This window comes from Bubalus bubalis, chromosome 11 (assembly GCF_019923935.1).
Source record: "Bubalus bubalis isolate 160015118507 breed Murrah chromosome 11, NDDB_SH_1, whole genome shotgun sequence".
NCBI classification, from domain to species: domain Eukaryota; kingdom Metazoa; phylum Chordata; class Mammalia; order Artiodactyla; family Bovidae; genus Bubalus; species Bubalus bubalis.
The window spans coordinates 20582602-20595339 of record NC_059167.1 but is presented as its reverse complement, the minus strand read 5'-3'; the positions used below and the strand labels follow the sequence as shown (position 1 = coordinate 20595339).

At 37.7% G+C, this 12738-nt stretch overlaps 1 protein-coding gene across 6 annotated transcripts in view; it reads left to right on the top strand.

Annotated features, from left to right (window-relative positions):
- Positions 1-12540, top strand: part of PCNX1 (pecanex 1) — a 186047-nt gene extending 173507 nt beyond the window's left edge. For all 6 annotated transcript variants that reach the window (XM_025295267.3, XM_025295268.3, XM_025295266.3 and 3 more), the window contains 6 exons: positions 1206-1436; positions 2332-2606; positions 3871-4076; positions 6321-6763; positions 7178-7318; positions 7497-12540. In XM_025295267.3, coding sequence (XP_025151052.3) covers positions 1206-1436; positions 2332-2606; positions 3871-4076; positions 6321-6763; positions 7178-7318; positions 7497-7637 — 1437 coding nt within the window. In that variant the 3' untranslated portion in view covers positions 7638-12540. The remainder of the gene's footprint in view (positions 1-1205; positions 1437-2331; positions 2607-3870; positions 4077-6320; positions 6764-7177; positions 7319-7496) is intronic.
- The last annotated feature ends 198 nt before the right edge of the window (positions 12541-12738 follow it).

The window sequence follows — 12738 nt, the reverse complement described above, 5'->3', positions numbered from 1 at the left end:
TCAAACTTATGTCCATTGAGTCAGTTATGTCATCCAACCATCTCATCCTCCATCGCCCCCTTCTCCTCCTGCCTTCAATCTTTCCCAGCTTAAGCCTCTTTGAGGTTCAGTTTCCAAATTTGTAAAATGCTGGCATTATCTGCTCAACCTACTTGACAAGATTGTTTTAAGATCTTTAGGTGAGATCATGTATTGGAGAACTTTGTACACTATGTACCCACATGTACATGAAGACTTCCGTTATCCTCATGTTGGTGACCCTCCCGACCTGGAGGTGCATCCTTGGGGATATCTCCTTCTTGCTCTCACTGTCTCACCTCCTGATAGCACACACTCCAGTCAGCTGGCCTGAGCACAAATGAGTTACTTTACCTGGGTGTAAAAATGCATCAGCCTCTTAACTATAAATATGAAGGCAGCTAATATAGTATTTGTGTTTCCTTAATAACATACCATTTCAGAAATTCCAAATTGTGCTATGATTATTGGGGTTTATATCCTGTATCCCCTGTTAATTTGGGGGTTCCTGAATGGGAAGTGTTAATACATTTCATACACTCCATTGTTTCATCCAGACTATCTGCCACACAGTCTTGCATGTGGTAGATATTAAATAACAACCTGCCAAGTAAATGAGTAGTTGCTAAGATCAAGAAGACCTAGCTTCTCTAGGACTTAGGACCCTTAATTTGTCCTCAGAGCTCATAGTTTTGAGCCTTATCTTAACTAGATGAGAGGCAGGATAAAAATTGTATATTGTTATCATCCTAGAGATGAGACTTTAAGTGAAAAACACCTAGTTAAACATAGTTTCAAGACCTTTTATGTAGCATTAAAGATGAGATAATCCTTTAACAGGAAAAAAAAATGAAGATATGCAAACCAAATTGAATGAGGTAAACAAAATATATATAAATTGGAAATAAAAATGGTTTAGCTAATAAAACTTAGAGGACAGGTAGGGTTGAATTGAGGAATTTGCAGAAGTAGTAGAGCAGTAATTAGCTAATTCCTAACCTGGATAAATTTAAGAATCAATCATTTACCTCTGCTAATACAAACACATGCTGGTAATGAAATACATAAGCCAGTTTTTAAGACTTATAATTTAGTAACTAATTTAGTTTTACAGAGGCTTTCATTGTCTTGGAAGTCATTCTCTAATTTTCCTAGAAATACAGGTCTATCTTTATCTCTATATATAGGACCATTTCACTTCTCCAGATGAATATGATGACCCCACTGTGCTCTACGAAGCCATTGTATCCCACGAGAAGAACCTCGTCATCGCCCACGAAGGGGACCCTGCGTGGCGGAGTGCTGTGCTCGCCAACTCGCCCTCCCTGCTCGCTCTGCGGCACGTCATGGACGATGGCACTAACGAATACAAGATCATCATGCTCAACAGACGCTACCTGAGCTTCAGGGTCATTAAAGTAAGGTTTGGAGGCACTTGTCTGCCTCTGAAAACAGTGAAACTTAGAGAACCTTATCCAGACTTAAAAAGTCATGAAATTCTTTCACAGAAAACAGAAACATACAACCGCACTACATTGAGTTTATTGTTGATGAGCACTTAATAATTTATGTTGTCAGTAATGTACTCTGTCTTCTGAAGTCTTCTCATGTGCCGGAAAGCCTTAAAGCCTTTCTTTATTTCTGTTTTGGCAGTCTCTTGCCTGTTATATGTACTGTTTGGGCAGCATCTCTTCTGAAAATGTCAGCCCTATATTGCTAATATGATTGATTCCTAGGTTGCAAAATAATACTATAATTTGTACTTGATGGTGATCAGTAGCTCACTGTAAATGGTTCGCTCTGCCCTTTTTTTGGTTGGTTTGTTTTGTCGTTTTTTTAAACATCTCAAGACTGTAGGAGGCATAATCTCTGAAATTTTATTTTGATAGTTTGAAATGTTTTACTTGCTTCTTCATTGAATAAACCCACCCCCCGCCCCCCCCCCCGCCATGAAATCACAAATATCCTTTCAACTCTAAATACTTGTTACCTCTCATTTCTGTCAGAAATACCTGTTATCTCAGTTACAGCATTCAGTGCTTCACCAGTTTAGAAAACTAAATAGTCTACATTTTACTTGGTATTTTTACAAGACAGCAAAGGGAAGAGCTCTGTACGTGCTTATTATTTAACAACCTAATGACGGTGGGAAATGGTTAACTCCCATTCAGATGTGACCTACTTATATTTGTTTCCTGCTTTTCACAGCTGGTTATTGTAATGTCTTTCATATCCCTCCCATTGCTGCTCTTCTATTTATATAAATTTTATTCTTAGTCCCTTAACCTACTTCCTGTGTGTTCTGATTTTCAGGTGAATAAGGAGTGTGTCCGAGGCCTTTGGGCAGGGCAGCAGCAGGAGCTTGTTTTCCTGCGTAACCGTAATCCAGAGAGAGGTAGCATCCAGAATGCCAAGCAAGCCCTGAGAAACATGATAAACTCATCCTGTGATCAGCCTATTGGCTACCCGATCTTTGTCTCACCCCTGACAACTTCTTACTCTGACAGCCATGAGCAGCTTAAAGAAATTCTTGGGGGACCCATCAGCTTGGGAAATATCAGAAACTTCATCGTGTCAACCTGGCACAGGTGAGCCATGGGGCTGCCTTTCCCGGCAGTGGTGTCCTGACCCGCCTAATCTACGCCTTGTGCGTTAGTGTCACCTGGGAAGCTTTAGAAAAAACATAGCTGGCATGGTACAACAACAACTTGTTACAGCTGAGCTTTAGGAAGTAGAATCTGAGCATGTGTATCTTTAAACTCTTATTAGATAAATCTAATGCACAACTCTGGTCAGGAGCCACTGCTCTAGCGTTTAGTAGAATCTTGAATAATTCCCTCTCTTTAATTTTTTTAAACTCTATTGCAGCATACTGTTGCTATTAGAATGTGTGAGTCAACAAACAGGGCAAACTAGAGAAAAAGCAAAGAAACTTGGGCAAGTTGATTTCATTCTTTTTGAGTTCCGTTTGAGCAGTAGGGGGAGCACGCTATCCATGTTGAAGCTCTTCCTTGTGCATTGCAGAGATAACTGCTGCCATTTGAACAAGTAGCACTCAAGTCTCAAATCTATAATGTCCTCAAGTATGCACATGAATTATTTCCTCTGCCTTTTGTCTAGTAAATTATGATGGGTGGTAAAGAAAAATTGCAGATCAAGGGTTGTTCAGATCTTTAAATATCAGAACTTAAGAAAAACAGGATTAGAGCAATTAACTCTAAAACAGGTACTTTAAAATTCTTCCAGCATTAAAGTAAAATTTCACCATTTTAACATCAACCCCTATTCAAACAGGAGGAAGAACACAAACCAGGATAGTGTTCAAAGAAGTTTTGTCTTAAAAAATAGGTGTTATGTTGAAATTGCCTTGTTTGCTCAGGACTGAGTGGTTTAATGGGGTGCAGGATTTTCAGTGCCAAACTGAAACAGTTTAAACTTTACACTTTAAAAAAGAAGAAGAAAAATTATTACAGCAGCTCTCTTCAGTTTGCTACAGCATAAATTAGATTTAATTTAAATCAATTATGTTTTCGTGGGTTGTATACAGTGGCAAGAATTCTATTTCCAGCTGAGATCTTAATGGAACAAATTGTTAGGTGCAGTTCTTCATTACGGTGTAGGAAAGGTGATAGAGTATATAAAACTGGTCAGTTAAGAATGGAGTCAGTGAATTTAAGAAGGCAATATGAAAACATAAAAGAGTTTTTTGCTTCCTGATGTTGATTGCTCCATGAAGACTTTCAGAGGTGAACATCAGTAGCATTAAATGTTTAGAATAGCTAGAAAAAAGAAGAAATACCTATCTTGAAGTGACCTCGGGATAGTGCCTCCTACCCTGGTGTTTGTTCCTAGGTTAAGGAAAGGTTGTGGAGCCGGATGTAACAGCGGTGGCAATATCGAAGATTCTGATACTGGAGGTGGACCCTCCAGCACCAGTAACAGTGCGACAGCGGCCAGCGATCCCCACAGCAGTGCATCCCAAGGAAGCACTGGAAACCCAGGCCAGGCGCCCGGAGCAGGACTTCACCCGCCTGTCACATCCTACCCTCCAACCCTAGGTAATCTGAACCAAAATTATGTGTGGGATGTCAGTCCCTCAGCTGCGGGGTTTAGGTGGTATGTGTGTATAAAGAGGATGACACATGTCCTACTCGGAAATATGTAAGCAGAATGTTTTGTTTGATTTCCAGTGGGCCATTATCCTACCTGTCTGTATTAATCATCTTATGTATATAAATATATAATACTTAAAAATAGCCTTTCTTTGGAAGTACCATTTTTAAAGGCTAATCATACATAACTAATATAATTTATGTAACTTCTCTCCTATTGAACATGATTTGATTTCTTCTGAGTATTATAACTTTGTATATAAATCTTTATATTATAATCTCTTATTCTTTTCTTGGGCTGGAAACTTGAAAAATGAAATCAAATCAAAGTTTATGAAGATATTTAAGACTCATAATATAAAATGCCAAAATTCTTTCTAGACTTCCTTTTTTAAACCAGTTGGTACTCTGACCAGTCATACATAGGAATGTCCAGCTTTAAGTATCATTGTTCCCAGCTCTGCTCCCTGCTCTCTCAGAGAGACAGGAGAAGGGGGGTGGTCTTTAGCTCCATCGTTTTAATTTGCTTTGCTGTAATACCTGTGGTTGGAAACTTTTGAGTTTATCATCTCTTCTTTCTGAAGTCATATTAAGTCTCTTGCCCTTTTTTCTATTTGGTTATTTTTTTCTTACTTATCTTTAAGATTTTTTTAAATTAATTTATTTTTGTCTGCACTGGATCTTCGTTGCTGCGTGTGAGCTTTCTCTAGTTGTGGCAAGTTGCAGTGCACCAGCTTTGCGTTGTTGTGGCTCCTCTTGTTGCAGAGCAGAGCTCTAGGGAGTGTGGGCTCCGTAGTTGTGACTCAAGGGCTTAGTTGTTCCAGGCAGGTGTGATCTTCCTTGACCAGGGATCAAACCCTTGTTCCCTGCAGTGGTAGGAGGATTCTTAAGCACTGGGCCACTAGGAAAGTCCGTATCTTTTTCCTATTTATATTTGTATATTCTGGATTGAGCTTTTTGTCAGTTTTCTGTACCAAAGATAGCTCTTCCCATTCTGTATCTTGGTTCTCTCTCCTCTTCCTATGAAGAGTGGGCTTGTCTTTTTTTAATGAGAAGTTCTTAATTTTTGTATAGAGCAATTTACTAATCTTTCCCTTTATGATTAACACTTTTTGTATCCTATTTAAGAAAATTTTCCTTATCCCAAAGGAAGGTATTCTTTTACTAATTTGCCTTTTACGTGAGAGCCATAATCCTACCTGGTATGCAAGCCAGATTACATCCATTCCCAGATGGTGGTTGGTTATCAGCACTGTCCTTTTCCCCACTGTTGAACATGGATCAGATTAAATTTTAAACCATTTACTTCAATTTAAAAAAAGGTAACAGCACTGAAATTGTTGAGACTCTAAATAGGTGTGTGATCAACATTTTGTTTGTTCTTCTTTACCTTCTGAGTGAAAACCTAAAACCGCCAGTGTGCTACTTTAAATGTACCTTCTACTCTTAACATTGATTAGCTCTTTTTAATTTTCAGATAAAAAGCACATGTAATTATTTTTCAGTATAAGTAACACTAATTTTCTAATAATCTTCACATCACTCTTCACAAATCTGAAGAATTCTGTCAAGTCATTAGAAAAAAGGACACAGAAGAACCTGCTATTCAGTATCATTGGTCATATTCAGTAGTGATCCCTGATACACATGCGTACTGCAGTGATGCCTCTCTGCTCTTCTGTAGGTAGTATAACTTGTCACTGCAGTAGATGGAAAGGGCATTAATACTCGACTTTGAGAAATAGTAGTTACGGAGCTTACCACATAATAGATCCTTAATAAATATTTCTCACTGTCTCATTTCCATGAACTATTTCATCTCTGATGTATTAAAGAGGTACTCGTGTTATTCTGAAATATTTGAGTGAATGAAATTTTAGGATTTATCTCAACCCTAAATCCCGCTATTTCCTGTAGATTACCTAATTGTGTTTTTCATATGGCCCAGAATTTGGATTTTAAAAAGCTTCAGCAAATGAAAATTATACAAACCACATGAGAAAAAAGATCTCAGATGTTTATTTCTTTTCGATAACTTTAAAATTTTCAGGTATAAATGTTAAATTCAGTAAATTGATCAGCTAATTTATGGTGAGAGGCTTAAGGGAGAAAGTCCTAGAAACTACAAAAGAAGCAACTGTGCTTGCATCAGTCCAATCAGAGTGAGCGCTGCCGTCTCTCCCTCCCCAGGCACCAGCCACAGCTCTCAGTCCGTGCAGTCCGGCCTGGTCCGGCAGTCCCCCGCCCGGGCCTCCGTAGCCAGCCAGTCCTCTTACTGCTACAGCAGCCGACACTCATCTCTCCGGATGTCCACCACGGGATTTGTGCCTTGTCGGCGCTCCTCCACCAGCCAGATATCGCTTCGCAACTTGCCGTCATCCATCCAGTCCCGCCTCTCTATGGTGAACCAGATGGAACCCTCCAGTCAGAGCGGCCCAGCCTGTGTGCCGCACGGCTTGCCTTCCTCCAGCAGCTCCAGCCAAAGCATCCCCGCCTGCAAGCATCACACCCTCGTGGGCTTTCTCGGGACAGACGGCGGCCAGAGTTGTGCCGCTGACGTGCAGCCCGGCAGCACCTCAAGCCCTGCCAATAACTCCCATGCCAAAAAGGGGGAGGTGATTTACAGAGTCCAAGTGAGTAAGCCCAGCGTTCTTCTTCTACTGTTTCTCCTTCCCGGTTTTGATTTCTTGTGTTTTGAGTGAAGGACTCCTGTGAAAACACACCTTATACTACTTAGTCTGAAGGAAAAACATTTGTGAATGTTGCAAAAAAAGTTTCTGCCAATGTAAAAACTGAAAGCAAGCAGTTTTTCACTGGTGATATTTGTTCTGTCTTCAGCCATGGTTACGTGGCCATGGCAGTAAGGTCTCTCGGGAGGCTAAAAGGAACTCACATGGCTATTTAGGGTGTTTTTTTTATTACATTATAGGCAGTGGAGAATGTGGACACAAATTGTACTGTGAAAGAAATTTTGTTTGGAACTATGTAATTATTCATCTTCAAGGAAATAATGAATTGGAAATGATTCATATTTATTTACAATGTAGATTGTGGATCCCGGTCAAATTCTGGATGGGATCAACCTGTCAAAAAGGAAAGAGCTGCAGTGGCCTGATGAGGGTATTCGGTTAAAAGCTGGGAGGAACAGCTGGAAGGACTGGAGTCCTCAGGAGGGCATGGAAGGCCATGTAAGTTCTTCTGAAGCTGGTGCCCTGACTTTTTGTAGCCTGTATGCATGTTTTTAGCTGATTTATGTACTTATGGTTAGTTATCAAACTGAATTACTGCCTCTAATCGTAAGGGTAGAGTCTGTGAGTGTATTCAAGGTCTCTGCCACTAACTGCTTGTTTTGCTCTGAATCATCAGGTGATTCACCGATGGGTGCCTTGCAGCAGAGATCCAGGTACTAGATCCCACATCGACAAAACAGTACTTCTGGTCCAGATTGAAGATAAATATGTGACTGTCATTGAAACTGGGGTACTAGAACTTGGGGCTGAAGTGTGAGCCAGTGTTTTATAACTTCATTTCTTTTCCCTCAAAATTCCAAGATGTTGGGGGGAAAAAAAAAAAAAGAGGAGAGAGCAGAAGATGCCTGCAGTTATCACTTTGATCCTGTAGGAGAGACTTGAACATAGAGTGGGCTAGGTTAAGCACCTCTCCTTCGCCCTGACTCCCATCACTGTCTCCATCCCCAAATAAAGCTGAAATATTTTTTTAAGTTAGCTGCTGAGAAAACATTTTGCATGAAGGATAAAGTTCTGTTAAAATACATCCTTAAAAGTTTTTCCCTATGCATTGCCTATGCTTTAAATCAACAAATTCTTGATTTCTAAACTACAATCTCATATTTTTCTAATTTCTTTGCCAAAAATAATTGCCATGTTTTGTCATAAAACATGAAATCCATTTACCTTGATTTTTAAAAACAAGTGTAGAAACCTTCAGTTTGACACATAGCAGTATAAAAGTTTAATGTACAGTGAAAGAGACTATGAACAGACATAGATTTATCTTATTCCTTGAGCGCTAAAAACTTTAATGAAAAAAACTGCACTAATTTTTTACAATGCACTAAAGTCTGAGATTTCTCAGAACATTTATTTATATATAAAAATAAAATAACATTATTTAAATTGCCTTTGGGATAAACCCCTTCCCTTTCCTTATAAACACACGTAGCAGGAACAGTGCTGCTCACTCTTCTTTAGTAGTCTGTACTTCATGCCAGTCCACCAGTTGTTTCCTTTCAAGTGAATACTCCATCTCAAGATACATGTGGCTTCATCGCTGGTGTTTCCCAAAGCCAGTAGTCAGTGACTTGGTCCCGTGAACACTCCTGCCAGCTTCCGTGTCCACACTTCAGATGGGCTCCAGCACCAGGAGCACCCCGGCCGCCCTGCTTCTCCCACCTGAGCAAGTTCTGTTGGGGTCAGTTCTGGGAAGAAAAATGCTTTTGCTTTTCAAAGAAGAAGATGAAACGTCCAGGAATTTAAAGAAAGGATTGATTGCCTTTTAAGAGTTCTTAGCTCTTAAAGTCATTCACATGCAGTTCAGTCAATCAAGTAAAGCTTTTTCAAACAGAATTATCCAAATGGTGCCGTTCTTATCGTTATATCCCACTTTAATAACTTTGCCTTTTCTTTTCCTCCTCTCCTTGTTCTGTGACTTGAATTTTATTTCCAGTGATTTATAGTGTGTAGCTGTAATTTGGAATATTTATATCTGTGATGAAATTGACTTAACTCATATGTTGTCTCATAACTTACATTTTATTGGTTTTTTTTTTTTAATGTATGTATTCAGGGAAATATATAACTCAAATTTACAGTTGGTCTAGGTGGGAACTGCAGTTTAGATTTCAACATATGGCACTTTTTAAATCCTTCAGAAATTTTTTCACATTTTGTGTGACACTCCAAAGAAGACTGTACATGTGAGCATTTAGGAGCAGCCATCTTCCTGCCCCCGTGAATGAAAAGTAAAAAGAAGCAGGTGAAGTTAATTTCAGTCATACATTTTATTTAATCTGTTATATCCAGAGTATTCCAACTTCAGCATTGGGACTGGCCGTATTTCAGGTACTTGCTGGCCACATGTGCTTAGTGGCTACTCCGTTGAGCAGTGTGGGTTTGAAGTTATCTTTCTGAGACAGAAGGAGATCTGGGTAATTCTAGTGTAGATCTTGCAGTACAGTATGACACTTCAGTAGAAGGAATGAAAACTAAGGAAGTAAACAGCTAATATGTACCATCTGATTGCATTTTCACTCCAAAACCTTTTTTTTTTCCTTTTTCCAGTTTAAAATTTTTGTGGTTATTCAGGAGCCAGTGTGCCTCGTGTTGATGTTTCCAGGCTTCACACACTGCAAAACTTACTGTTGAGAAACTTTTCGTCAAATAATTTATTAAACCTTTATACAAAGGTACCCTGTTTCTCAAAACAAATTGAATTTTGTTATCTTTTAGTACTTGTATTAATTAGGAATACTAAAAGGAGCCCTGTTCTTATTTTTTAAGTCTAAAACTTATAGTCTTTTTAAAATCATAATACTTTTCTAATAATTGCATTTGGGGAAGTATTGATAATTTAAGGAAGGATTCATGTCTTAATACTTTGACCTAAACTATAATAGAGAAATATACACACTTTCAGTAATTAAATTGATTATACATGTCTTATTTAACTCTGTCCCATGCGCCCTTAGAGGGTAGTGAGCTATTCATTTAGATTCCCTGCACAGCGTTTTTCATTAGTATCGACATCTGAGACTCCAATACATACTCATTGGCATCTTTAGTTCAGTTGCCAAAACTTTGAGAGTTCCTTAATTTGAAAGTAAAGATATGTAATTAAAACACTTACAGCCTTTTTCATTGTTTTAAATAGTTTTATTGATAGCTTTCTGGGTTTTTTTCTTGTTTGATTTTTATTTAGAGTTCTGGAGTAAGTTATCAATGGTTAGCTTTTTTGTTTTTTGGTTACTCTTATTTAGTGGTAAAAATCATTTTATAACTCAAGTTTTTGGTTAATCTTCCAGTTTATAACTTGGTGTAAGCCCTCTTTTTACACCATTTTTCAATACTTGATAAAATTTTATATGTTGACTTTTTTCTAAAGAGCTATAATTTTTCCAGAAGTCTAGATTAATATGTTGATATTTAAGCGGTCTGAGAGTGTGGGTAGTGAGGCTCTATATTTTTAAGATGATAAAAGATTAATTACCTTTCAGGAAATTAGTGAACAGACTTCATCAGTGTTTTGCCTTCTTTGAGTTTCCATTACTGGGAGATTAACTTCCATTATATTTGAAGTATTTTTCTTAATATTTCAAGTATATCTGAGATACTTCCACTAATCCTTGAAATAGAATTAGTCAGACAAGATTTCTCTCTTGAGCGAAATATGGAAAATTACTCTGTGTACCAGATGTCAGGCAGTGAAAATATAAGCTTTAACGTCAGCTCATTAAAAAGATGTATTTTTCTTCCTGGGCTGGTTTACTTTTCCTTCTCATATCAAAATATAAAAAACCAGCCTCACATTTAAGCAAGGGTAGCTTAGCCTTAATGAATTCCGCTTTGCCTCTGAGCAGCAGCCCTGGGCCCCTGCTTAGGAATTCTTCATTTGGTCGATCGCTGCACTGAGTCATGTTCATCCAGAGCTGAGCCTTTTAAACTTATGATTTGCCCCAAGGCTAAAATTATCATTTTATCTTAGTTAACTCGCAAAAATCTTTCTTCATAAATATATGACTTGAGAAAAAGATAGCAATAGTGTTGCATGAGAATTATTTGAATTTGTTTACTAGCTACAAAATTATAAGTTGCTGCCCACAATGTGAATTACTTTTGTGTTTATTTTCATCACTTTTTCATGAATATGGACAAAACCTCACCCCCTTTTTTTTTTTAATTTCTCAGTATTCCTTCTTGTTCTTTTCTGTAGTACATTATAATCACATAAAATTACTTTGCTTGGACACAGACCCAGTCAATTTTTGACTTTTGTTAGCATACCTTGTTCAGATGAGGTGTAAAACATCCATTGTTGTTCTAGAGGTTTTTCCTGTAATTCCAAAATATATGAAGAGAACAGTGTCGTTGAAGAAGATGATAGTTGGAACCCATGACTTTGAATTTTGTTTTGGTCTACGTGGAAGTTGAGTTTTATTAATCTGGAAAAAGAGGAAAATTAGACATTATGATGTATTTGTGCAGCATAAACATTAATATTATGTTGGATATGTATAGTTTTTTTTAATAAGGTATTAAAAAACTAGCCTCTCTTTTCTTCACTTCTCTTATTTAAAAAAAAAAAAAATCTGGTTGATATATACCTAGGCGTTTTCTTTTATTTAGGTGAGAACTGTGATTGGAAAAGAAGTTCATTATTATACAAGTAGATCTGATAGGTATGTGAGTTGAAGTATTAATTTTGCTTGAAACAGAGGTGTATTTTCTGCTTTGAATCACCTCACCCAAGTCATCTTGTCAAGAATCACGTGTGATAAGAATTTGTCTCTATTGCCTGTCAGCCACGTGTTCTTTCTGAATTAGAGAAAATAAGTTCTATTTGTGAGCTGAACTTCCTTATGTACTGTTTTATGGAAGCAGCATAACATTCTTTGGGGCACCAGAGCTGATTGTCCTCACAAGGTTACATGACCGCTCTGTTCTAAGACACACCTATTTTATAGAGTTATACCTTTTTTTCCTGTGCCTCAGCTCTGTACCTGAGAATTTATGATTCAGTGGAGCAGGAAGAAAGGTCACCTAAGATTGTGATAAGGATGAATTCCTGCAGGTTATTTGCACAGAATGGGGCGATACCTTGAAATTTAAAGCAGAGAAGTAGTGGAAAACTGAGATGGCTGCTCCAGATGACTCTTGGGTTTAGTGTAATTGTAGTATAACAAGATTTTTTATATATGAAGCTTGATTCTACAACCAAAATAATAGAAATGGGAGAATTGTGTCTGCTTATGCTTTTTTTTTTAAAGCTTACTATAATTTAACTAAAAATAAATTGTAAAAAATGATTACCTTAACATTATACAAGTCTGGCAATGAGCTCTGCATGAGGAAATGGAAGGAAGAATATGAAAATGATTCCAGGAAAGTAGGTGGGAGGAAGGAGAATGGGTTTCCCTTTTCTGATCATGGGCTCTGGAAGTATTCATTGCCTCTACCAGCATTCAGTATAAACCAGAGATATGTACTTCTGTATGTCTGTGAGCGTGTGTGTGCGTGTGTGTCTGAGTGTTATTCTGAACAGCTTGTAAATACTGTAGTTGTTTAAAATGGAAACTAAAAGCTGAGATTGTTTTTTCTTTGCAAATATATTGCATCAAATATACAGTATTGACAGTGGATAAAACACTGAGGAAATAAATTTTTTTTCATTTTGCCTTCTGTCCATTTTTGTCAAATTAAGAAAATTAAGAGTTTACCATATTGAGCTCTGCCTAGCATATTTTTAAAACATGTACTTGGTTCTGCAGATAATCATTTTAAACAGATGCTTAGGCTTGCTAACATGGGATTCAGCCTATAATAGAAATTATCTATTTCACAATACAAGGATATCTTTTCACACTTGGCAGAAA